The 27,847-nt window shown below is 38.8% G+C and overlaps 4 protein-coding genes across 4 annotated transcripts; 1 reads left to right on the top strand and 3 right to left on the bottom strand.

The window, feature by feature from the left end:
- Positions 1-130: 130 nt before the first annotated feature.
- LOC133713702 (vacuolar protein sorting-associated protein 2 homolog 1) lies at positions 131-2,252 on the bottom strand. Its single transcript, XM_062139737.1, has 5 exons — positions 2,033-2,252; positions 1,353-1,483; positions 999-1,103; positions 516-776; positions 131-419 (listed from the first exon to the last, which is right to left on the bottom strand). Exons 1-5 carry the CDS (start codon positions 2,067-2,069, stop codon positions 282-284), a joined length of 672 nt encoding a protein of 223 aa, XP_061995721.1. The 5' UTR covers positions 2,070-2,252; the 3' UTR covers positions 131-281.
- Positions 2,253-5,748: 3,496 nt separating this feature from the next.
- On the bottom strand, positions 5,749-7,211 carry LOC133727096 (protein BIG GRAIN 1-like B). Its single transcript, XM_062154724.1, has one exon. It carries the CDS (start codon positions 6,850-6,852, stop codon positions 5,788-5,790), a length of 1,065 nt encoding a protein of 354 aa, XP_062010708.1. The 5' UTR covers positions 6,853-7,211; the 3' UTR covers positions 5,749-5,787.
- A 6,166-nt stretch (positions 7,212-13,377) lies between these two features.
- Positions 13,378-17,856, bottom strand: LOC133713692 (protein Brevis radix-like 4). The gene is made up of 6 exons (XM_062139730.1): positions 17,739-17,856; positions 17,348-17,625; positions 16,900-17,276; positions 15,334-15,469; positions 14,687-15,099; positions 13,378-13,865 (listed from the first exon to the last, which is right to left on the bottom strand). The coding sequence occupies exons 2-6, from the start codon at positions 17,480-17,482 to the stop codon at positions 13,787-13,789; spliced, it is 1,140 nt and encodes a 379-aa protein (XP_061995714.1). The 5' UTR covers positions 17,483-17,625; positions 17,739-17,856; the 3' UTR covers positions 13,378-13,786.
- Positions 17,857-22,939: 5,083 nt separating this feature from the next.
- On the top strand, positions 22,940-27,622 carry LOC133713681 (phospholipid:diacylglycerol acyltransferase 1). The gene is made up of 7 exons (XM_062139723.1): positions 22,940-23,567; positions 24,288-24,510; positions 24,611-24,894; positions 25,018-25,315; positions 25,944-26,203; positions 26,719-27,210; positions 27,304-27,622. Exons 1-6 carry the CDS (start codon positions 23,116-23,118, stop codon positions 27,200-27,202), a joined length of 2,001 nt encoding a protein of 666 aa, XP_061995707.1. The 5' UTR covers positions 22,940-23,115; the 3' UTR covers positions 27,203-27,210; positions 27,304-27,622.
- The last annotated feature ends 225 nt before the right edge of the window (positions 27,623-27,847 follow it).

Genomic DNA, 27,847 nt, shown 5'->3' with positions numbered 1-27,847 from the left:
AATCAACATTTTAGCAATATTCCGATGGGATAGGACCGAGTACAATCGCACTGATTGACAAGGTATTTAAAAGACTTATGAAACTAGGACATACCTACAACATGCATTACCATTTCGGCATCTCTGAGTATAGATTTACCAAATGTAATTTTATTAGAATCTGCATATCTCATATCCTGATCAGAAAAATTCTTGAATGATTTTCACAGATATTACAAGGCCCAAAAGAAATCTGACCTTTCACACTATGCCAACAATATAGTATATACAAGATACGAAGTCTACATCCTTCTTAAATTGTCTAGCCTCGCCTGTAAATCACTATCTATCCCACCATCATCGGTTGCAGCTGCTTCCACTTGTGCAACCTTGCCCTTTGCAGCTGGTGCAGCCACAGAGGCTGATGGCGCATTAACAAGCTGCAATGAATGAGCACACAGAATATTGTTATTACTGCTCAAAACCATTTTCATTTTGAAATAGAAAAGTATACGAGAGCTGACTGGTGGAATTACCTCTTGATTGACGGTTATACCAATTTCATCAAGAACTTGGTTAACTAGGTCGTCTGTTTCCTCCTCTTCCTCATCTCCTTCCAAAGCATCATCAATGGCATCTCCCATCACCTCAGTTGTCAATTCCATCTTCTCATTCTGCCTCTCAAATTCTTGCATAATTTTCTGCAGTGATGGCAAGTTCATCTGTCTATTCATCTGGCCCATTGCCTTTGTCACCCCCTTCATTGCCTCTCCCATCGCTTGAGTTGATTTCAGTGTCTGAAAAGAAAAAACAAACATATAAGAAACAATCAATTCCTGAAGACAATGAACATAGAGATCATTTCATGTAATCCTCAAAAAAAAAAAAAAGAGAGAGAGAGAGATCATTTCATGTAAAGAACACAAAATTCATGCCACAAAGTAATGATGGTGTATGAATTGCAAAAGATGCTCTATTCAGATATATTCAAGGCATACATTACAGAATGTGGGACATACCTGGATTCTGAGAGATACACCCTGGAGTTGTGACTTGAGCTTATAAAACTTTTCAATCTGGTGCCGTGTTCGAACAAGGTCTTTTGCCATAACTCTGACAGCTCCCTGAAACAAAATTCATCAAATGAAAAACCTATTTGACCGTCAAGCTAAAGTGGATAGGGTAAAACTGTACAAGGCATAAAACTCTCTGATAAAGATATTTATGCAACACCAAGCCATGGGAGTTTAGGTATGTGGTCAAAAGTAGCACAGCCATAAGATACAAACCGAGAAAGATACTTACACTCCCGTCACCAGAAAGTAAAGCAAAACAGCAGCTAGCTGCTAGCAGATAGAAAAAGAAAAACATACCATCTGCCCTTGCTTAGCACTCTTCTTAATCTCTTGAATCAGTTTCTTCTCTTGCGTCTGGAGGGATCCTCTCTCCCTCTCTATTTCCCTAATAGATTTATCCAGCATTCTCTTATTTTCCCGCAAGAGTTCTGAAACCACAAAGTCACACACGCATATTAGAATTTCACCTCGTGAACGGTAACACCAGTGTCATGTGCCTGAACAACATGATATGAATAACAAACAAAACAAATTTGCAAAACCACAAAACTCAACAACCGCGCAAAGCATTAAACCTTCATATTTCCATATAGCATAGTGGCATAAAGTATAAACCAAATACTCACAATCGTTGATTCTCTTCGTTTTATATACACCCCTGAGGCTAGAGCTAGAGCTAGAGCTAGGTATAATTAAAGGCTTACACAACGTTGTCAACAATTACCAAAATTCACTCGAAAATGAAGAAATTTCTATTATAAAGCAGCAGATTTTTTTATGCTTTTCAGTATTCCTTCCATCACTCTCTCTTCGATTGCAGAAACTATTTCTAACAAATTTATCGAAAAAAATAAATTGCAATATTTACATGTAAGGCCTTCATAAATCAAGTAAATTCAACGAATTCAGATTCAGAAAACTATTTCTTTCAACATAATAGAGATAAGGAAACCGGAATTTCGATCAAGTTAACGAACCTGCGGGGGTTTTGCGCTTGCCGAAGATGAAACTCATGGCGGTGGATCGGAAGGAAGGTCAAAACTGAATTCGCTGATCGGATCGCGTCGGGTCGTAATTGACTGCTGCGATCAATCAATTTGGTAAGGAATGGAATCGAAGGTGGGAAAGGCTTTAAGGTGCTCTGATCTTCGTACGCGGTGTTTTTGTGTAGTGGTTAAGGAATGGTATCACAGAGGAGGAAGGAGACGACCACTCTCCTTCTTGTGGATCGTGGGGCCCGCGTGATCGTTATTTTTGGATCTCTTTTCTTGTTGAAGCCCACGACTCTGTTCTCGAAGAAATAAGGTGGGAAGCCCAATACTAAACACTTTCAGGCCTGTATGGTCCGTGGGCTTATAGTTTTACTCATTTTCCTTTTGGGATTTTTTTTTTTTTTTTTAACACGGTCTGTTACATAGAGACGGTGAAAATGTTGGGAAGTTATGAGTTGATTCAAGTGGTACAATCGGAGTGACAGATGTTTCTAAAGTGCATCTAAAGATGCTTAGAGATGAATCAATCTCAAAAATCTATACCGGGGTGTCCTGATATGAAAGATTCAACTTGATTAGATTAGTCTCTGTTCAAGTGGCTGAGTTGATTAATAGCTTGTGATTGATAGAGCATGGACCCTATGTCTTATGTAAATATAGGAATCTAACTCCCATAAAGGATATCAAGTCCTAAACAATATATGTACCAAGTGCAAACTTAAGTCATGCATGTACATCATGTATATTGTTATAGGTCATAAGAGGATTAGAGGTATATATCATTCACTTGTCGATTACTTATTCTGCTAGTAGTAAAGCTAAGTTGTTGCATGTTAACTTAAATCATGACATGTCCACCTGTTAATTTTTACCACACATATATATACCCCAAAGAATATAGGGAGAATATCATAAATAGTCACTCAACTTTTACTTGTTCGACACTTTGGTCACTCACTTTTTAAATATATTACTTTGGTCACTCAACTTTTAACTCTGTTATTCACTTTAGTCACTTTGTTAATTTTTTCATTAAAAAAAACAAATTATTTTCTAAAATATGAAGGATTTTTTCAACCAACCAATTGTGAAAAATTAATAAATCTGAATTGGAATGGATATGAGAAGTGATTAAAGTGAGACAAAATGTTTATTCAGTGATTAAAGTGAAACAAAATGTTTATTCAGTGACTAAAGTGATTGACAGAGTAATAGTTGAGTGATCAAAGTGATATATTTGAAAATTGAGTGACCAAAGTGTCGAATGAGTCATAATTAAGTGACAATTTATGAAATTTTCCTAAGAATATATGCATGTTGAAGTGGCTTTGAAGGTTATCGTCCTTTCCACACACCACGTACTATCATCACTGTCGACTGGCGGTGGTAGTACTCGGAGATCAATATGAGAGGCGTTTAAAGGTATGCAATTGCTCTTACTCAATTATATCATTGGATAAGTACTGAATCTCATATGTTCTTATTATTTTCTTGAATAAGAAGTTTATTTATATATATCCAAAGTACATTCAAAAAGTTGAAAATACAACGAGGCAAACAAAACAAACGTGTGAAATTCTAGCTTCGTATTGGCATCACAAATCCGGCCATGTATTGCTCATAATAGACTGTACCAGCCGTGGAGGGACAATAAGATCAACATGGTTATACATGTAACCAGAATTGCATAATGCAGTTTGGACTTATATAATAGGATGCCCATCATGCCTGTATATAATACAAGAATGTAACACTGGCAGTGTCAGTTAGCATAGTACCTAACCAGCACCTTGTATGAACCAGTAAGCCCTAGCTAAGCTAGTGAGACAAATATGGAGGGAGGATCCAACCCAACCCAGAGATAGCTGGGTACTTCACTTGTGATCGTTTCAATCTCAGGGCTCTCCTCTAATCTACTAAAACTACTTATAGATCTGATAGCTCCACGTTCCTTTGTTTTATATCATCATTCATTTTCCAGGGTTTTATGCATGGTTGTTGAGAAACATACATGTCCCATAAATGACAAATACTTGTTCATATTACGTACCCAGTATAGTAAACCAGATCAATATACAGTAGATTTTGTTGCCTGCAATCTTTCGGATTGCTATTTGTGTTCGTGTTTATTTATAGATGATTGCTACTCGCCTACTTGATGAATCACTGAATTGGGATCATTATCTATTTACTGTATGTCTTTCATCAATATTTGGTATTATATGTACCAGATTTCATATCATTCTAAAAAAATGTACCAGATTTCAAATACTTCCAACTCGTTTCTTCTTCCGCCTATTGATGACCGAAAATAAAAAAATTTCATCTTTTATGCTTTAAAGTGTTTTCTCAATCAGAAAATGATAAAAACTTACAAGAAATTGAACATAAATGCACGTGTCTTGCTCTTTTGTTTTACTTTAAACACTTATTTGAAACATTTCATCAAATATATTGTTGACACTGTGGTTTTACATCGCTTTCGTGCTGTCGATTACCTAGTTTCATCAAACACATTGTCGATACTATAATTTTACTTTAATGCTTATTTGAGACATTTCATCAAACACATTGTCGACACTATGATTTTATATCGCTTTCATGATGTTGATTAGCTAGTTTCGTTGATAACCCTATTGTAATGGTAGTATTATTTGCACTGTATCAAGAATTAGGATTGGTGATTGCAGCTAAATTGATGGTGTTATCATCATGTGAAGAAAACTAACATGACATGCATCACTATCACCTCTAGCCAGTAGCTTGGTCCTCTTCATCAACTCATGTTATAGCATCATGAGCTATTTACTCTCTTAAGTGATTAATTAGTATACCATCCCTTTCAAATTCACAGTTCTCCAATTCTTGGTTTCTTACTTTTGAGAAAAAGTAATCAAGAGATGGTGTTGAAAGTCAATGATAGGGTCCAATGAGGGTGCCCCATATATATAATCATCCCAAAAACATATAGTTAGATCACAACTTTTCATTTTCTCCTCTATCCTGTGGTGTTAAAGTTTGTTGGGATATAGATTTTTGCTTCAATATCTTCATCTTAGCTTAGCTTGCAATGTATTTTGACTTCTTAAGATTCCTTATGAGTGGCCCCTTCCTTGTCTGCCAAGTCTCCTAACCTGTTCATATCCATGTTATCTCATGTCCCCAACATTTAAGATCATTGTTGGATTCACTTGGACTACCATCTCCTCCTTGTTTCATAGCTTGTGGTATAATGGTTATGACCAAACCCAATAATGAAATCATATTCTAGAAATGAAGGAACCAAGAAAATGAATCATATTCTGGATGAAGGAACCAAGAAATTTTGAAAAGATCTCAGTTTTTAATCATTTCTGGTTTTCTTTGGGTTTAAAGCTATTGGAATTTTTACCTGACAATACTTGAGGTGGTTGAGGCCATGTGCTTAGGACAGTGGTAAAGCACCCAAGAGAAACTTGCTTTCACTTTTCTCTGTTCTCTAGTAGCAGAGGAGATTTGTGTTTTTACTTTTGTTCATTTCCTCTTCCTTTTTCAATCTGCTTTTTTTCACAATTACTTATAGTTTAAGCGTGTGGATGTGACCTTCAACAGAGAAAGTGCTTCTGCAAGAAAGTAGCTTTGTCTAATGATTTTTCAATGCTTTTGATTCTGGCCAAAGTAATACTTAACTTAACTGGTAGTAAACTGCAAGAAATTAACAATGATAGAGAATGACTTTTCATGAATTTGAACAAAGAAAATTACAATATCAAGCCTTTGGCAATGGCTTGATTGGTTCTGACATTAGTGGTTTCATAAACCGGAAGTTCTTCTCTATATCTACCAATCCCAACTGGTTGATTGAGCTCGAAAAGATCCGAACTTGAATAACTCTCAGCATCACTTTCCTCATCATCACCATCTTCACATAAGCTCCTCCGGAAATTTTGACCTGGAGTTCTTGCAAATTTTTGAAATGTGGGTTTTGGCATCAAGCTAGGATCTTGTTCATAAACACATTTATGGCTTGAAATTTGAGTGTCATCTTCACCAAGAATCACACTTATTGGGTAAAACCTCACGGACCTTTTGTTGCCATTGCTCGATTTCTTGGACCTTGAAGAAGGTTTGCTCAAACAAGACCTTGAAAAAGTTGAAGCCGAAGAAGAAGAGTATGTAGACTTGGTTACATGCTCTGAAGTACTCACGTCTTCTACAGCTCCAACATAGCACATCTTGGCTTTCTTGACGTTCCCGGAATTGAAAATCGAGTTGATGAAGCTCGCAATTTTCCCTCCCGGCGAAATGGGTTGCTTGGCTTTCTTCAATTCGCCGTAGATTTTCAGAGCTCTAAGCTTCGTCTTCGTAAACCCGCCTCCACTTCCACTCTCGCTTTTCGGCTTCTCCATATTCTCGGAGCGAACAGAGACCACTACTGCCGGACTCTGTTTCGACCGTCTTTTGTAGCTCGACTCTGTTTGATCCGAAGACGAAAATGCAGCTCCGGAGCTCGACTCTGAAGAACTGGAAGCCGAGTTCGTGAACATAGAGCTATGAACGCTTTGCCTCTCAACCCAATTCTCGATCATCATGGCTCGGCGAAGATTGGTCTTCCCGCTGCCTCCTTTAGTCTCTTCACGCTTGGAAACAGAGCTGCTCTGTTTCTTCGACTCTCTGACAAAGCCCGGATCGACACCGTTCGATTCGTCAATCGAGCGGTAAATAGAGTCGAGAAGAGAAGAAGAGAAAGAAGGGTTTCTTCTCCTTCTTCCTCCTCCTCCTGGGAACTTGTCTTCCTGAAAAGACGATCTCTCCCTCGTATACATGTTCGAAACCCGGCCCTCACAGAAATTACAGAGCAGAAACAGAGTATTTATAGGCAGAAGAACCAGAGTGAGGAGTGTGAAAGCAGAGAGAGAGAGGGAGAGAGGAGTAGTTTATAGGGAGAGTAGAGCTGGAGTGTTGGGTTTGAGAATGTCAAAAGCTGCAGGAGAGATTAATAGAAATGCAAGTAGCCCTGAGACCTCGTGTGAGAGAAGAGAGAGTAGATTAGATTAGATTAGTAATAGTGTGTGTTTCTTTCTCATGTCGTTTTGTACTGAGTTTTGCGTACAGGAAAGAGCAAGGACGATTTCGAAAAGCGGGAGGCAGAGACTGACTAATGTGACTGGGAAAGGAAGGACGGAGAGGGGAGAAAAGTAGAATATTTAAAGCCACTGGGCCGTGCGTGCGGGTTAATTATGGTTTTCTCTAGCTCTTCCAGCTCGGCCTTTTCTTCTTATTGTTTGGTGATGACACTGTAACTTTATTTGTGAGGTAGTCATTTTCATTTTTACTGTACATGGACCCGAATTGGTTTCCTTGTGGGCTTGTGAACCACCCTATTTGGGCCTATTGTTCATAGATCTTGGGCTGCCAGGTAGAGGCAAGAGTGGTTTTTCTGTTATGTAGTTTTTTTTTTTTTTTTTTTTTTTTTTTGAGTGGAAGACGTCAATAGAACCAACACACACACCCATGCAGTGTATCCCAGCATAGCCAGACTAATCACTGCACCGCAGACGCACGAACTAAAGAAAGAATTGACCTCAATATTTTCTGTTATGTAGTTTGCACCAAAGAAAGAATTGACCTCAATATTTTCTGTTATGTGATTGATCAGAGCTCTCACAACATCACTGAAACTAATACATTACTGAAAAAATTGATGTGATTTTAACTTGAATGATGGTTTTTGTGGGCTGTCAACGAGTATTAGGTGATTGTCAAGATCATAATCTCTTAAGGTTCTTTATTCTTGCTTCGGAGATTACTGATTTTTGTTTGAAATAAAGGTGTGTGAACTGTGTAAAATGTGGGTGTACTTGGGGTATATTGGGTTCGTGTTCTTGTTATTGTTTTAGAATAGGAGTCTAGGGTCTTCTGAAAAATTATTCTTTATGTCGACCCTATAAGGTTGTTTCGTTTTTGTATTGCTTGCTGAATCTATATAATTGGCTGACCTCTTTTGATTAAAAATAATAATAATAATGGTTAAATTTTTTTTTTCCAAAGTTTTCTCAGCCAATGACTATTTTTGTGGAGTGCTTATGTAGGTATGCCGAACTATTTTTGCTAAATCCATATAATAGGCTGACCTTTTTTGATTAAAAAAAAAAAACAATAATGGTTTAATTTTTTTTTTTTTTCAAAGTTTTCTCAGCCAATTACTATTTTTGAGGAGTGCTTATATAGGTATGCCGAACTGTTTTTTTTTTTTTTTTTAGAATAAAGGACTTGTACGGCTACCCTTAAGCCTTGATTAATGAAACTGAATACAAGGGGGGGATGTTGAGCCTAAACCCCTTATTACAATAAGTATCTAGAGAACGTCCCAAAATAATATCAGGAGTCTCTACAAAATACATGTATTCTAACAAGCACCAATTAGCAAAGAGTGCACTACTGGCTACTCCATTTGCTTTGACATAGCGGTGACATACCGGAAAGATAACTCGATTACAACGAAGCATAATTACCCAAATCACAGCTTTCCTACTATGTTACCGCTGGAGATGAAACCCGACGACACTGAGTTTCATCCTGCCACTAGGAGGTTGCGATCATTTAATCAGAATAGATCGCCGCCTCACTAGGCCAGACAAGGCACTTAGAGTGCACACACTTAGCCCGACTAGCCCTACATGATAGCTGCAGGGACTTATTACACGCCAAAGGCGAGACAATACTAACCAACTACCATAAGCAAAACTAAAAACATAAAATAAAAAACCAACCCAGGCTGGGCTCAGAAAGAAGGTCCACGCCTCCACCCAATAAATAGGAAAAACCACAACCGCCATCCAAGCCCCACCCACCGCTGCCCCGCCGCGCCAGATTTGCCGGACCACCCACATTCTGCCATCCTGATCACGCCATCTCACGCCACCACAAGTGAACCAAATCCCAACCAGTGTGCGCCCGATCCATCCCCAGATCGGATCCGTCCTTAGATCGGATCCCATAGCACCAACCCAGATCCGCCACCACGAACCAACCAAATCAGACACCACCCAGATCAGAAGCAATCCTACCGCCGATCCGACTCCAGCCACGCCGCGACGACAACTTCACCAAACCCGACAACTGCTGCGATCTCTCCCATTCCGCACCTCACATACTGCCGCCGCAATCTACCCAATCCAGACCAGAAACATGGATCGAGAAGCCCGGCCTAACATCAGTCCCACACGGGGATGACAAGACCCGTCCGACGACTGCGAAGGGCTCGCCGCTTGACAGGAAAGAAGATTGTACTTTTTCCTTCAGGCGCGTGCAAAGCGCGTTCCTTCTACCCGTAGACTTTTATTTTACTTTTATGTTTTTTTTTCTCATGCCGAACTGTTTTTAATTAAAAGAAAAGTTTATACAATGCATATATATATATATATTTTATTGAGGGGTTTGGAACCCAGACTAGTTGGGAGGTTCAGCTCCACGCCCAGTTCCATTTATTATAGATAAGTTATGCAACGGAGGAATATAAAACCTAAACCCCGTACCATACAAAAGAACATAGGAGTGGGAGGTTCAACCAAGACCGCTCCCAAAAAAACAAATACAAAAATAGAAGGACCAATTGGTACAACTTTGAACTCCCAAAAGGTGCCCAAACAAAAATGATAGCTCTAAGAGAAGCGAGAACTAGTATGTGAATTATAATCATGACTATACCGAGTATTGATGAACGAAGGAACAAAAGCACTCTAGAGTATAGATAGATCCTTCATTCAATGCGTTATAGTTAGCCAGCTTATTTGTAACAATATTGCCTTCTTTATATATATGTGAGACATAAAAACTAAGTTGACCGGCCTAAAGCAAACAATTGGGCCATTGAGTTCTAAGTCTCTAAGGAATAAGACTTGAGGCACGGAAATAATTTAGTACAAGCATTGAGTTCGTTTCCAACCATATGTGAGTCCAACACCTAACCTCAGCCACCTGAATGGCTTCAATAACAGCGAACACCTCATCAACCATGGCACTAGGAACATCAACTCTGGCAGAGAAAGCACCAACAAATTTTTCATCTGCATTCCTAGAAATACCTCCATATCAAGCCCTTGTATCATCTCTAAAGGACCATATGTGTTCACTTTCAGCCAATGTTCAGACGGAGCTAATCATGTCACAGGTTTGAAAGATTGTGCACTGCACCTCAGCGGTGATTATTAGAAGAGCAGAAGCAGAATTTGTATAAGGCTTGGAAACTAGGTGAGCGGCTTCCTTTAATGTAAAACAAGCGTATTTAAGGAGCGGAGAGATAATTTCCATAAGGAGCGCCATTAAACACTCGTTCCTAAGCACAAGACAGTTTACACCAAAATCAAAACACTAGTTGACCAGTTACTTGACTAAAAATATTTCTGGTAACAAGTTGCAAGATAATTATGAGGTCAAACTCAATAAGGTACATATTCTTCCTCCAGATTTTTGGTCTTCGATCCGTTCTCCTCTATTTTTTCAACACCATAGCTTGAATCATGCAGCAGCTATTCCTCAATGTGTTTCATTGCATATCAATTGAAAGGGTAGAGCTTTGATTCATTCAGGTGCATGCACCACCACTGTCCATATCTTGGTTTGTCTTGTTTCTTTGCTTTTGCGGGTTCTGTAAGCCCGCAAAAAACAATAGTCTAAAAACTAATTAACAAAGACCCACAAAAAAAAATCATGTTTCAATGATCATATTAGGAAAATTCTATAATACATGTAATTCAGTACAAAACACTGAAAAAATTGATAGATATGTACCTATGTGACTCTAACAATTTTAAAATTTGTGAGTAACGAGATTCCATAAATGGTTTTTATCAGTAGTTTTTTTTTTTTTTTGAACGCGTGGAGTGTCAGTTCATTAATAGTAAAGTAGGAAACATTACAAATGACTCACCCAGACTCCGGGCAACGACAGAAGAGAGCCATGAATGAATAACCTAAAACAAGCCCTAGACTACTCAAAACATAATGTAACCATAGGATTAAGCTCCAATGATTCAAGTAACCTTGACACTACTAGGGAGGATCCGAACGCAGCCAAGACCCTTCTTAAAGCAGAGGCTCAAAGGAAAAAGAAAAAAAATGCTAGCTTAAATCTAAAAAAACCTAGATTAAAAACCCTAAAGAAAACAGAGCCCAACAAAGCAGACTCTGCCCTAGCCCAGCAACAGAGACTCAAGATGAGGCCCAACACATCAGCCGCAAACCATGAACCCGGCCAAACCCGCCTGGATGCCCGCCGGAGTACTCGCCGTCGACCACCAATGCCACCTGCATCCACCACGTCGATCCAGTCCAGAAAAGAAGGAAGAAGCCATTGTCCTTCAAGTTCCAGCCAAATCGAAAGGAGCAGCGACCACACGACCAGGAGAAGACCACTGCGAAACCAGACGAGTCCGACATCCACCTCCTCCACCGCTCGAACCCAGCATGCATGACCTCACCCATCGTCTCACAAGCCACTAGATGCTCCAGATCAGACCCGATCCAGGGCACTTATTTGCCCCCACTCTCATTATCCAACCCGAAGGGGGAGCAGAAACAGCAGGAGACCAAGGAGACCCGTCCGACGACGACATCAAGGCGACGCGCCGTCTGACGGAGAGAAGAAAAAGGAAGTGACGGCTGTTCCTCGAGAGAGACGAGAGAAACAACCCTCAGGGTTTTCCAGTATAAACAATAGTTAATATTCCTATTTGTAAACCTTAATTGTTTAGCTCTCACCAATATCTCAATATTCATTAACATTTCAACAACGAAAGCAATTAATATACGAAAAAGTTTAATCCATTCCTTTGTTACTTTGTCACTTATTTTTTCAACAGAAGAATATCCTAACTAAATATGAAAGATAGAATAAAAGCTTGTAAAGTCGTGTAAATTGTTCAAATACTAAATCCTCATTCGCATGATAATATTTCTTGTTTCTTTAACTGGCACTATTTATCAGAATTTTGCCTATTTCTGAATGACCATGTTAAGAATTACCATGGGACATATTGATTTTTAGTTAATGTAATTATCGTTTTGATAAGCTGTCTTCAGTTTGGACAATATTGTTACTTTAAAATTGCACAGGAGTATAAAAACTTCATTTCAGTCTAAAAATAAAATCTGTCTTCATGATTAATCCGTTTTCAACTTGTAGGAACATAAGATACTTTGCATTGTACTAACAAAATTAGGCCATTTTTAGACTAAACATTACAAGAGATTAACAGTGGACTGCAGGATGTCCAGAAACATGTTCAAGTGTCCAATGCAAAACTGGATATTTTGATAGTTTTCTGTAACAACAATTCACCTTTGTGGCTATTCCTCAATTTTTAAGAAATACAAACAAGCAATATGAATGATACCAGTCATTGCTAACACCTTACTTGCAGCAAAGTTAGTAAACTCAACAATGGGGAGGAAAAAAAGGAAGAGAGTTACATGTTTAGAAATCTAGAAAAAGAAGATAAAAATATTGTTGACTAAGCATGATGTGGTTCAACCTATAACTGTTACAATTAAGCAGAAATGCAACTAGAATTGTTGCGTATTGTTATCAAGTTGCTGCATGTTCATTCGTAACAGACAATATAGTCAACAATATCTAGAAGGATTAACATTACTCCTTAGCTAATGAAACATTTATCAACTAAGCTCAAGAAATAATATACTAATCCGAATTGAAAATTTATCATGTAGAAGTGTAGAATGATGATAACAAAATCCCCCGGTTTCTAATACTAGAAAAACTCACCCTAATAATCTGTGTTCATTTCTAAACAGGCATGGTCCTCAAGGCCCATATAACATTTTTGGTCGTTTGAGAGATTTGTTGAATTCACTTTTGGATGTAGTCTTATTTACTGATGGCAGCAATATGATAATTTACCAAATACAAGTTAAAGATTAGGGGATGAAAAGATAAGTGACTGACACTAACAATATTGAAGGTAGCAAAGCAAATACATATGATTTAGTTTTCACCAATATCTTCATATAAATACCAACTTCAGTGAGGTAGCATTATTATGCTGGTACTCTGTCACCCTGCTGTAACGCTATCTTCACTATGTAGCAAAAACTGGTACAAATTTTTTTACAAAGTTCTGTAAACTAATCAAATACTAAATTTTCATACAATTGGCATGATATTCACACATTTTTGACACCATTCATTAGAATTTTGCCTATTTCCATATATTGATTTTGAAAACCACTACTGACATATTGACATAGTTGCACTACTAATGTTTATCGATCAATTGTCTTCTGTTTGCACAATTTTGTTCGCATTTCAGTATATAAGAATGTACTGCACAGGAAAAAAAAAAAAAAAAACTTCATTATTTACTGCTTGTTAAAGTATCACGAACATGCCTTGTCTTGGAGAAATGGCAGAGGAAAGATGATTGATCTGGTATTTGACATACACATTTTCAAGATTCAGATACAACTATGGCTCTTTGTTCACCCATAAACAGAGAAAATAACAAAAATTGAAGTCTATGACCCCCCATCCCAATATGAATATATTTTTGGATCATCAACATGGGAAACGTTGTATGCATCCCTCTGAACAGCATGAGGTGCCAGTGACACCCATTCCGATATCTAGTTATCTATAGACAAGGCTTTACCAGTATGGCAAGACCGAAAGTAAAACAATCTCAAATGCAACACCTCAAGACTCCGGTAAATTAAGCACCTGCAGCCACCCAAGTTTCTCAATCACAAGTATTGTTCATGTATCCTGGCTCGATTCTCTTCCCACCACATTCTGGCATGCATCTCCCCAAATTTTTCTCGGCTGCACCACATATAAAAAAACAGACAATTCATGTCAGGTCAGATATCATTCCAAATCATGATAACAGCTAAACACGAGAAAGAAGATTGTATTCCCACAATCAAGTAGATTATGCTATAGATATACCACCGATGACAAAAGGAATTAGTGGAACACTAATATTGGTGTCATATGGTTGATTATTCTGTCCCTTATAACTGGCAATTTAAGTCATAATTGTCAATAAGTTGAACTTCTAGTGTGCTATAATGCGCATGTAGGGACCCTGTGCCAAAAATCAAGTATTCTTGACTAAAAAGCATTAACTATGGCCTGAAATCTTGCAATGTTTCTATAAAGCTCTTACTGTGATGATGAACAATTACAAAGAAGTCAACACTAGATGCATCTTTGAATTACTGTCCAATGAGGGTTGAAAAGTTAAAACAATCAGTAGGATGTTACTTGATGGGCCACATTAACGGTACCAAAAAATTAAGGCACCAAAATCAAAAAATGCAATGCTGATAAAACCACAAGCATCGATTTGCTGAAGATGGTCATGACTGGGGTTAGAAGCTGATCAAATGGTCTTATGTCGAAGTTACTATTTGTACATAGAAAGTGAGAGATGTATGCCTAAACTTGTATTTTCTTGAACTGTTCTGACTCTTAATAGTTGCAATAACACCTCACATAAATAACATGGATCTAACTCTATTCAATTTCTTTCTAACAAATGGCCAAAGAAAATCCTCCTATTTGTACTATTGTGCTGTTAAACTCATGGTTTTAACGAATAAAAACCCTCAGCCTGACCATGAAGTTGTTAAGAATATTACCTGAATCTGACTCGTCTAAGCTCCCGTTTGCCACCTGGCAATGCTCTGATTGTGATGTAAACCCCAGGCTCATCCTGTTCAACCCATTCAGTCTCCAAATCACTAGCATTGCTGATAGATAGCTCCCCAGAGCGATCAGCATCCCTTGATGAACTACTTCTTATAGAAGCATCCATCGATGATGTCTCTGTCTTAGTGCCACTTATGCTGGAGAGTTTAGGGGTGGAATTCACACCAACTGAATCACAATACTGGCGGGACTGCATTGGATGATGGTCAAGTGAATCTGAGGATGAGTATCCCATACCCATACCTGGTGGACGGTACAAGTTTCTAGGTAACCGTTCTCTGGTTAGTGGCGGTGTTACAGGGCTATCTTCTACAGATTCCATCTTTGAACTCTGTATCGAACTCTGAAACAGAAGAGGAAGCCAACATATAATATGAAAATCGATAAAGACAACAATAGTATATAAGTGCTAGGCCTAGCAGCATATGCATAAAAGTGTTTGCTGAATTAGCACACTAGAATCAAATAAGCAAAACTGATATTGACAACATACTTTAGCAGAATAATAACACAGAATCACCGATGTTATTGAATTTATACTATCATATGTTTACTACATAACCAGCTAGGGGCTTACCTCATCTTCAGATCTTGGCGGGGTTGGTAGTGGGAATGCTTGCCTGTTAAACCTTTGAACATTGTACAGCTCCATGACCTTGTCATAGTTCTCCGCCCACCACCTTTGCGCTTGCCATTTGTTAAATATCTCTCGACTAATCAGAGAGAAAAAAAAAAAACACAAGAATTAGCCAATTAAGAATCCCTGATGTCATAAAATTACCCCATGAAAATTAAGAACAAGAAGCATGTAGCAAGTTCAAAACAAGTGTAAATCTTCATCTTGGGCACTATGATCACTTCTTTTCTATTCACACCATTTTCATTTTTAACATCTTACATGCTTGAAAATCAATTCATCCTCTTGTATTGTGGGTCTAACGTTACATTTGCAAATTAAGCGTTGCTGAATATGTTAGGAACTTAGGTCACACTGCATTGGAAGCGGAACACCTTTTGACAAAGCAAAAACTAAATTTCGGTGCATGGAATAAAGTAGTCTACAAAGTGGCAAACCCATCAAACACAGCTCTTCTTTATTGGCCGATGAAAGTTGGTGGATTTCTACAAGACCAAACCCAAATCAAAAAATCATTTAAATCAATCAACTTTAGCATCTGCTTGAGATTAAAGTCAAGTCCACAGTGTAAAACTAGCTTTACCACTACGGACCAAGAAAGCTACTATGCTACTATGAAGTCCTAGTCCATTGGAAACGCAGAGGTACTAGATGATGTTTACACTTTGTCATGTACGTAATTTTGGTGTGACAAGGTTCTGTGGCTTCCTTGGCTTGCTATAAGTTTGAGGAGACAGAGAAGAAAAATAATGGGGATGGCAGAAGAAAACAGAGCCACGGAGAATCAGGCAGGCGTGGTGGAATTGAATAAAAGAAAGCAAAGGGGTCTCCGACACGACGACAACACTCAGTGGTAAAGCTTTCCTAACACAATCAAGATTGACCCACCACCCACCATCTCAATTCTCCTCCTTTTGGACTTTTCTTTCCTTCGCTTTTTCATAACGAGGCGTGAAATTTACTGTCACTTTGTAGGCCCATTCACACCTAAAATCCTATTTCTAAAGTAGTGTTTGGATGCCAAGTGAAAAATTAGTCACCAGTTTTCTTGTTTGAAATAAAGTGCACAAAGGAATAGTCCATATATATATATAACACGTTGAACCACACCGATATTGAAATAACAGTAGAACATACGATTCGGTTTTGGCTGACGCCTATCACTACCACCATTGAACCACACCGATGTTAAAATAGCGTTGAACACAAGATTCAGTTGTTCGTTGGACTTTTGATCCACACCGATGTTGAATAACTATAGTGCTAGAACCTGTTTGATTAGCACCGATATTGAGTAACTATACGGTGCATGGTTCGGTTTTTGGTCGACTCCTAATGGTGAGTGCATTCAATTTCAATATAGCATTGTTGTAAAACTTTGGATAGTGGAAAGAAAAAAAAAAAAAAAAAAACCTAGGTAAACACGTTTTTAGAAAACTAACCATCCAAACACGGCCTAAATTACTCAAAAATGACAAATGTTAGATATCCCAGTGAAAAACGTACCTGAACCTAATGCGCTTGAGATCATTCCCGCCACGTGGCAACGAAACGAAGGTGATGAGCACTCCGGGCTCCACCTGGGCCACCCACTCCTTGGGCTCTCTCTCTTCAACGAACACGACCGGGTCGACCCGGCGGCCGCTGGCAGAGTTCGGCGTGCCTTCGCCGCTCGAGATCCCTTTCAGCCTCGCCTCCATCTCCTTCCCCCAAGTCCTCGGCGTCGTCGAGCTCGAGCTCCCGGTCCGCCGGTACGACCACCTGAACCGGTCCGAGTCCGCGTCCGACTCTCCCGTCCCTTTGAGCCGGCTCTGCGCCGCCGGACCGGTGCAGGGGTTGCAATGCCTGTACGCTCCCGACGCCTTCAACGCCATATCCTTCAGCTGCAACCAAACCACCACAATCAGAAATCCAGAACCAAAACGACGTCGAATTGTAGAAAACGAAGATGTACCTGGAAAGTGAGCGATTTAATCGCCGCCTGTTGTTTGTTGGCCGCGGCGTTGGGAGTGTTGGTGGAGTCGGAGACCTCGGGTTGACTCAGCGACTCGTCGCCGAGTTTCTTAGGCCGAGCTATGCACGTCAACATTTTGCTCTCCGGCACTCAGAAACGGCAGAACGCCGTCGTTTTTTTAGTAAGAGCGAGCTAGGGGAATTGGTTACTCACGGCGGCGCGTGGAACGAGGCGCCACGACTACCGAGAGAGCTTAAATTACGCTACCGAGAGATTCTCTGTGGAAATTTAAAAAAAAAAAAAAAATGCATGGAGAATTATAAAAATGAAAGAAATAAATGGGAGTGATTGATTACGAAAACCAAGAAGAACTGGGTCAGCATTCACCAACCGTTTTGGTTCTGGAAATTTGTGAATCGGAGTTAATGGCGAAATGGTGGGAGATGACTCTGATGAGTAGAGTGAGAGACAGAGACTAGTGTGTTGGTTTTTGGCTCGCTTTAATCGGCTATAACGGGGTTTTGTGTACGACTTGCCGTTTTGTCTTTTTGTCTTTTTTTTTTTTTTTTTTTTTTGTGGTTGGTACCTGCTACCGGGTGGTTACCGTCTTTGGGGGTTTGGGTACTAGGATGATTGGTAGGCCCATTGTTTACCTACCTTGGTCCCCTAGGCTTTCATTTTTGTGGGGTACGTTGAGATTGTGGGCTGTTCTGGAAGGGCCCGTTTAGTGGCGATTTTGTGGGCTGGTAGTGAAGATGACGTATGTGGCCCAGCAGTCAGTTTGGACTGGAATGGCAAGTTGAGTTTGGATCTAGTTGGGAATTGTTGCTGATGCGAAAGGCCGTAGGGATTACATGTTGAGTTTGGAATTTGGACCCCGATGAACCAATTGAACAAGCTAGTAGTTTAGAGACAAAGAGAGTTACATCAGCAATGGGACCTGGAGCACTTCCAAGTTAGAGAAATTCTTAGGTGGGGGTTTCCCCACCACGTGGATTTACGGCCAGCCAATCAAAATAAATGAAATTTTTCATCTTTTTTGAAACTGCCCCTGCTCTCTAAAGTGCAATACCCAAAACACCCCTCCTGCTAGGCAGTGATTGGTCCTCCCCACCACGTGTCTGTGCGGTCCGCCCCAAGCAAGATTCTCTCTACAAGTTACATCGAACAATCTCATTTTCAAAATGTATTACGTCTGAAGTTTATGGGGAGTTTAGAGTCGTCTGTCAGTGAGTTACATGACTTACATCAGCAATGGACCTAGAATAGTTTTAAGTTACATCCAACACTCTCATTTCAAAGTGTGTCACATTTGAAGTTTATGAATGATTTTAGTAGTGTCTATGCTCAATAATCATTTAATATAGCCTAAATCATAGCGATATTCATTTTTAGGTTAAATTAAAGTCCTTTTAGTGTCGTTGAATAATCACTACATTGATACTTCATTAAATGTTATTTTGAGAGAAGCATCTAATAAGCACATGTTTTGACGACATTTTTATGGTTTTATATGTCAAAATTTTTAAATAAGAAGTCTACTTCACAACTACTTTTTATTTTAAGAGGTCTTTCATAAAGCTCAAAATATTAAAAGTCTTTATATATGTAAATTCTATGATTTTTTCTCTTTTACTGAAATGCAAATTCAATTATTGATAAGCCAATAAGGACAACACAACCACCATTTCCTCACCCTCACCATCTCCATCTACATTTATTTTTGACGAACAATTCTTAGGTTCACCCCTAGGGTGAACTAGCATATTCACCCTCATTGTCGATTAACATACTTTTACTTAATAAATTTATAATCCAACCATTCATGTTGTATAACGTAATACAAAGATTAGCTCCGTAAAAAATCAATCAAATTGAATACCTTTTGGTTATTCATTTCTATGAAATACATGGACGGTTCATCATAATAGTAGTAAGTGTTGTTAGAACCATCTATTTGTTTGGTTCAATTAGATAATTAAACGATTTCCGATTCGATTGATTTTTTACAGAGATGATCTTTAAATGCTAATTTAAGATATAGACCGTTGGATTATAAATTTATTAAGTAAAAGTATATTAATCAACAATGGGGGTGAATATGCTAGTTCACCCTTGGGATGAACGTAAGAATTGTTCATTTTTGACAACCTCAATACTACTAGAATAAGAATATAAGATAGATAACAATATTATAACTATAAATTGGGGATCTTCCCAAATAGTGAATCGAAAAATATTTTATTTTTTTTATGTCAAAATAGTTTTATATTTAGATTATTTTTTGAATATTGCAATCTTCCTCAGAGCTTAACACGACTTCAGATTATGTCAATCTCAAAATTTAGAATTCTTGTAGTATTAGAAGAGTCATGTCTTTTATAACTCTATTTCTTTGTGAAGGTTGTTGGTGACGAAAAATTTTATAGAGAATTTTGACTCACCAATTTTGACTCACCAATGAATGTTGACTGGAGCGGGAGCTGACCATAAATGTTGGAGAAGCTTCCTTAGAGCTTAGACTCAGAAGTTTGACCGTTGGCTCGAAGAGGAGGAGGTACCCGTAGAAAACCCTCTGATGCCTATGTCAGTACGTTTCTGAGAGTGTAGTAAGAAGAATCATAATGGGTGGTTTACCTGTACATCGAGCCGCCTTTCGTTGGCGATGACTTACTTAAGGGACAAAACACCATTATTCCCGCCTTTATGGCTGCAATTACTTACATACTTATGACGTGATTAATGATGTGGTTAATCATGACACATTTATGACGGTCGCGTATTCATAGCTATAATTATTGTGCGTAGTTATTATCGTAGTTAAAGCCGTATTAATCGCAGCTTTTATGACTGACATTTATCGTCATACTAACTACGGAGTTAATTGCCTTAATTGCAATTGTAGTTGTAGTTGACCACTCCCACAAAGGTATTTTTGAATCAAACACAAATCAAGCAACAATATCATTCATTTCAAACCAGAATGGTAGTTACAAACTCTTCCGCTGTCATCCATAGATAAACAAGAAATTATGGTACTACCCATAGTGATACATAAAAATATATCTACTTTCATAACTCTACTTCTTCATTTTTTTTAGAAGGTCTTTTGTATATCTTTATATCATAAGTCTGTTTTATTTTGATGAAAAAATATTGTGTAAATTTAATTATCTTTTTTCTTTTTGATTGATATGCAAATTCAATGATTGAAAAGCCTATCATTGGTTGCCACAACCACCACTGCCTCGCCATCTCCATCTACAATTATTCTTCACAACCTAGAAGACCCAGCTTTAAATTTGGGATCTAGTGCTTCAGTAAATACTGGTGAAAAAAAAAATGAATAAAGAAACACAGTAAGGAAGACTCAAACGCTTAGCCCTTGTACTAAAAAATAAAAAAAGCTTAGCCTTAGTGTTTGTTTTTGGATTATGGGTAAACTATTTAAGCACAGATTTTTAGGTAGAGCAGCCCTACCACGTGGCGGTAGGGCTTCCCAATCAAGACCTTGTAAGAGGGTGTTTTGAGTTTATTGCTTTATTAAAAGATGACTAATTTTGGGATATGCAAAGTTCTTTCTTAATTTTGATTGAGCTGCCCTACCGCCACGTGGTAAGGTAGTCTGTATCTAAGAATTTCTCAACAATAATTAAACAAAATATTTAGTTATGAGTTCTTCATTGGAACCCACCTCTCTCCACCGTCAAATCACGTCCCATATCATCGCCGCGTGTCCAACACAAGTCGTCATTGGGACCCACCCCGAGTTCTGGAAATAACTTCTTTTTTTTTGTGTGAATAGACTTCAATTAAAAAACACCCAATGAAAAGCGCAAGGGGAAGGCCCAAAAAGACCAAATACACAGCAACAAAAGAGAGGAAAAATCATCCTCCAACCGGTTCGACATGAACAGGACAAGGAAGGAGACCCTCAAAACAACCAAAAAATAAAATAAAGGAACAGAGAACTCATGGAGGACTAGGCAACCCGTCACTTATGAGGACTCGTAAGAGTTCTGGAAATAACCTGTTTCCCTCCCGATGGACCAAAAGCCCCAACAACCACATGGAAAGCCCAAACCAAGACATTAGGAAGTAGGAACTACTAGAAGCAATAGAGCCACTCAGATTCTCCCACCTCCCGATTGCTGTGAAGGCTTGGGCTTAGGGTTTAGAGTCATTGGCCAATGAGTTTCGTCACCGATAGACTTAGAACAGTTTCAAGTTACATCCAACAACTGGTAAGTTATAATTCAAACATTGTAAAAGTTATGAGTTCGATTTTCATTGACATATGTAACGATGAGGTGGGCTAAAAGTTTTTTTTTATTTTTTTAAGTTACATCCAACAATTTTATTTTTGAATGTATCACGTTTGAAAGTTTAGGGATGGTTTTAGTAGTGTTTCTGCTCAATTTTCATTTAATTCAGCCTGATCGTAGCAATATTTTTTTTTAAAATTAGATTGAACTATTGAAGCCGCCTTTGCAGTGTCATTGAAGAATCACCGCATTAATACTTCATTAAATGCAATTTGAGAGAAGTGTGTAATAAACACATGTTTTGACGACATTTCATGGTTTTATATGTCAATATTTTTATGAAGTCTAATTTACAACTACTTTTTTCTTTAGGGGGGGTCTTTCATAAAACTCTAAATATTAGTCAGTTCTCTGATCTTTTTTCTTTTTGACTGAAATACAAATTCAATGATTGATAAGGCAATAAAGCCAGCCACAACCACCATTGCCCCACTTCTCTATCGACATTTCCTCTCAACGACCTCAGTACTACTAGAATAAGCTAGACAACAATATTATAACTATAAATTTGGGATCAGCACAAACAGTGACTACTGGTCAGGAATGAATAAAGAACTATTCTAATGAAGACCCAAAAAGCTTCGCCTTGTTAGTTGTTTCTATGGTATCTACCCAATAAATAATTCTTCTTGAGCAAAAGTTAAAACCAAACCAATACTTTAATTAAAGACTAGATAATGTTTTGACAGTTTTATTCACTTACGGAATAATTTGAAGAGATCGTAAGTGAATCTCAACCATCACGTATATTAAATTTAAATACTGAATATATAACCAGCCGTTAAATTCACTGTGTTTATTTTGGGAGTGATTCTTGCGTGGGGCAGCCGCACCGCCACGTGATGCGGCAGGCCAATCATTCCCCTAGCAGGGGGGTATTTTGGGTATTTCACATTTAAAAATCAGGGACAATTTCGGAACAAAGACAAAAATTTCTTAAATTTGATTAGGCAGCCGCACCGTACACGTGGTGCGGCTACCCGCACCTAAGAATTGGCCTTATTTTGGTACCTAATCCTCTTGATGCATATATTATTTAGTTTTTTTTTATTACACAAGAGTCTTAAAGAAAGGATTCCTTTTCTTTTTTGCCAATTAAAGAAAAAGATTCAGTTGAGTTGTTGTTGAGCTGTGTTCTTAATTCTACCATTCAAACAACGAGACTCTCACCCTCTCCACCGTCCGATCACGCCCCAGATCACCGCCACGTGTCCTACAGGGGTGGTTATTGGGACCCACCCCCCGAGTTCTGGAAATAACGCTCTCTTTCCCTCCAGATGAACCTAAAGCTCAGCCACAGAGGAAAGCCCAGACCAAGACAGTAGGAAACCAGTAGAGGCGGCAGGAGCCACTCAGACTCCGCCACGTCCCCAATCGCCGGCAAAGCTGATCGTCGGAACCAGCCGAAGCTTCAATTCAGAGCTTTGATTATTTTCCAAAACGATGTCGTTTCTGAGACGGAGGAAAGGGAAGGCGGAGAATTTGGAGCCGGACGAGAGTGAGACAGAGAAGGAACACGAACCCGATGAGAAGCAAACGACGACGACGACGCGTCGTCGGAGAAGGAACCCGAACCCGAACCCGAACCGGTGGTCGTGCGTGGCCAACTGCTGCTGGCTCATCGGAGTCATATGCTCGATCTGGTGGTTCCTGCTGTTCTTGCTCAACGCAATGCCGGCGTCGTTTCCTCAGTACGTGACGGAGGCGATAACGGGTCCGGTTTCCGACCCGCCCGGAGTGAAATTGAGGAAGGAGGGCTTGACGGCGAAGCACCCGGTGGTGTTTGTGCCCGGAATTGTCACCGGCGGGCTCGAATTGTGGGAAGGGCATAGCTGCGCCGATGGGTTGTTTAGGAAGAGATTGTGGGGCGGCACATTTGGGGAATTGTATAAAAGGTTGGTGCTTTCTTGGTTTGAATGCTTAATGCAATGAACCCTTTTTTCTCCTTTTGGTACTGTTTGGCTGATTTGGTTAGTTAATTTATAGGGTTTGTGGATTAGGGTTTACTTTAGAAGAAGCGGATTTGATTGCTTTTATACAAGGGAAGTGTGTGTTTGATACTTAAAAAAGGGTGATTGATTGTGACTGAAACCAATGCTGTGAGGTTGCTTACCTTACAAATTGCTTGAGTTAAACGTAAGTCAAAACCAGTTTATCAAGTGAATGAGTGAGTTTATCAAATGGGGGGGTTTTGTCTTGAATATATAAACTAGGATGCTAGCTAGTTAAATTGTATGAGAGTGTATAAGCAAAAATGAGAAACTTTTTGGATGGTAATTGTAAGAGAGAAAAGCGGATATGTTAGTTTGATCGGTTATGTCATCTCCTGCTATTAATCAATAGGGTCTTTTGATTTTCCAAATTCTTCTTTAGGCTACTTTCACTGATTTTGCTCTTGTTGTTAGTAAGCAAAGTGGCTAGTTGTGGGGAGGTATGACCTGCAAAATCTATTTACTGTCAGTCCTTATCATATATGTTAGTTTGATCAGTTATTTCATGCCCTGACTATTAATGAATACAGTGTTTTGATTTTCCAAATTTCTCTATATCCTTGAAGTTCTTGAATAGTCTTGGACTTGACTCTTACATAGTGTTACCCTTTTTGTTTCTGACAGACCATTATGCTGGGTTGAACATATGTCTCTGGACAATGAAACTGGACTGGACCCTGCAGGTATAAGGGTTAGGCCTGTATCTGGTCTTGTGGCAGCTGATTACTTTGCCCCTGGTTACTTTGTGTGGGCAGTTTTAATTGCTAATTTGGCTCGCATTGGATATGAGGAGAAAACCATGTATATGGCTTCATATGATTGGAGATTATCGTTTCAGAATACAGAGGTATTGTTATGTAAACATCTTTGTCATACCCTCATAGTATCAGTGTATACTTTACTGTGACAATTGACTTACTGTATATCGGTTTGATTGCGTTTACCAGGTTAGGGACCAAACTTTGAGCAGAATAAAAAGTAATATAGAACTTATGGTAGCTACAAATGGTGGTAACAAGGTGGTTGTTCTCCCACATTCAATGGGTGTTCTGTACTTTCTGCATTTTATGAAATGGGTTGAGGCACCAGCACCAATGGGAGGTGGTGGTGGATCAGATTGGTGTGCTAAGCATATTAAAGCTGTAATGAACATCGGTGGCCCCTTTTTAGGGGTTCCAAAAGCTGTTGCTGGACTTTTCTCTATTGAGGCCAAAGACATTGCTGTTGCCAGGTTTTTGTTTTTTCTTTTAACATCAGATTTGCCATCCTTCTTTGGGCTAGTCTGCTAGACATATATGATTTTTGTATCCTGCTTTGGCTCTCAATGAAATCCTAATTCTTATCCTTGTTACAGGGCTTTTGCACCAGGTGTTTTGGATAAGGATGTTTTTGGTCTCCAAACCTTACAACATATGATGCGGATGACCCGGACATGGGATTCAACTATGTCTATGATACCAAAAGGCGGGGACACAATATGGGGTGGTCTTGACTGGTCACCTGAAGAATACTGCCATTGCAATGCGAAGAAGTTGAAGAATAATGATACCAAAGATGCAGAGCCATATGGAGTAAATTATGGGAGGTTTATATCATTTGGGAAAGACGTAGCAGAGACGCATTCCTCCAAGATTGAGAGGATCGATTTTAGGGTGACTCTCTCTCTCTCTCTCTCATATCTATTATATCTCATTTCAACAATTAGTAGTTTACCTAGTTACCTAGCATCTCATCTAGCGATTGGATTTTCCATAAGGAATTATTATTAAAAAGGTGAAGAATGGGTTTTGCATTTTGTCATGAGTTGATCTATTATATCTCATTTCAGCAATTAGTAGTTTACCTAGTTATATCTAGCATCTCAATCTAGCTATTGGATTTTCCATATGGAATTATTATCAAAAAGGTGAAGAATGGGTTTTACATTTTGTCATAAGTTGATCTAATTACAATGCTTTTGTGTCTGGGCACAAATGGTACGTTGTATTTCCTTGGATTGTATGTGGAGAACATTTTCATTTTTTATTGCTAAAACTCATCTTGCATATGAGGTAATGACTAGTATTTTAACTTGTACTTAATATTAGACTCAAGCATGAGGTTTTTATCATATCTCGAAGACATTGAATTAATCGGAATATGAAGTTTGCTGAATTTGTCTTTGTCTGCCAAGATGTGTTCCGTTTTTTTTCCTATAATCCTACAATACATACTATGATGACTGGTGAGATATTGAGTACATACGCTTTAACTAGTAGTTTACTTTGGATCGCTTGACAGGATGCTGTTAAGGGTAATTTACTTGCGAATGCTACCCATTGTGATGTATGGACAGAGTATCATGACATGGGTGTTGGGGGTGTCAAAGCTGTTTCAGATTACAAAATCTACACAGCTGGATCAATTTTGGATCTGCTTCATTTTGTTGCGCCCAAATTGATGGCACGTGGGGATGCTCATTTTTCGTATGGAATTGCGGACAATTTGGATGACCCCAAGTATGAACACTACAAATATTGGTCAAACCCCCTAGAAACAAGGCAAGTTTTTTCTTTTCTGTGCTGTTCTAACATTTTGTCCCCCAGTGAATCATGATCTGAGCTTAATCTAGTCTTTCCTCTTTTGATGACATGTAATGTAACTAGTGATACTGTTTCTAATTGTTTCAGCATGCTCTTCCCGACCTTTATATGCTCAGATGTAAAATCAGCAAGTAGTAAATGCTACATTTTTCCAAGAGATTAAAAATTATTCTTCTGGTGGTTTGGGAGTCTAGTTTCTACACTTCAACTACTGCTTAGGGCTTTACCAAAGCTGGAAAAAGGTCGTAATCATGTGATATGCATGTGTCTTCTTGTCTGTCAAGTTTTCTATTAGGTTATACCCCTAAGTTGAATACATTGATGATCTGATATTTGCCGCTTTGTTCAGCTCTTATTCATTCCTGTATTACTCTATTAAATTGTTCTTTCCGGGGCTGTGATTCAGAAGGGTTCACTTCTTGAGCACGTTGCCTGTTTGTTTGTGCTGTTTTAACTTCTGACTGCTTGTGCAGATTACCAAATGCTCCTGATATGGAGATCTATTCTATGTATGGAGTTGGCATCCCTACCGAAAGAGCATATGTGTATAAGTTAACTCCTACTGCTGAATGCTACATTCCCTTTCAAATAGATACCTCAGCAGAGGGTGGAAGTGACAACCCGTGTTTAAAAGGTGGAGTGTACTCCGCTGATGGGGATGAAACTGTCCCGGTGTTGAGTGCAGGTTTCATGTGTGCTAAAGCCTGGAGAGGAAAGACCCGTTTCAACCCTTCTGGCATTCGTACTTACTTAAGGGAGTACGACCATGCCCCTCCAGCTAATCTTCTAGAGGGCCGGGGTACCCAAAGTGGTGCTCATGTTGATATAATGGGAAACTTTGCTTTAATTGAGGATGTTTTAAGAGTAGCAGCAGGTGCTACGGGAGATGAATTGGGTGGAGATAAAGTGCACTCTGATATTTTCAAGTGGTCTGAAAGGATCAATATAGATCTCTGAGTTACATGGTGAGTAATACAACCACATTAATGGTCTGAAAGGATTTGGCTTTAGGCTTCTCTTTTTTCTTTTCTGAAGCTGGATGCTATTCTGTGTTTCAGTAATCCTGTGCTTGAAGATACACCTGATGAATTATCGGATAGTGCTGGTGGGTGGAATTATGGCACCAGGTCTTGTAATTGCTTTGAAGCCTAAGAGATGGGTAGCATATTGCTAAAACAGACCCATCATTGCTATGGCGAGATCACAATTGGCTTGAAGAATCAGATCCCACGTTATGCCAGGCTCATAGCAATTTAGATGCAGCTCACTTATACAGTTAATATAGCTCCATAGGATTTTGGATATTCAATTAATTTATTGGATTATATATGTCAATAAATTCTTCAATTAATCAACGTATACCTCTTGTATCTGTAATTGGTTTGTCATGCTTTATTGCTTCTCATTACTAGATGGTAGATGATCTGATGATATATGCTGTATATATATGGAGGTGAATGTAATGGAGGACTAGCCAATCTTGCAAGAAACTGCTTTTTGATGTCAAGAGAAACAGAGAAAATATATTAACAGAGTTCTAAGGTAAACGAAAATTTTGAAAGGGTTCCACTTCCAACTTTTTTCCCTGTGCTTGTTACAAAA

Source organism: Rosa rugosa, chromosome 1 (genome assembly GCF_958449725.1).
Source record: "Rosa rugosa chromosome 1, drRosRugo1.1, whole genome shotgun sequence".
Classification (NCBI taxonomy): Eukaryota; Viridiplantae; Streptophyta; class Magnoliopsida; order Rosales; family Rosaceae; genus Rosa; species Rosa rugosa.
Note: the sequence above shows the minus strand (reverse complement) of the source record. Positions and strands in the feature narration are given on the sequence as shown.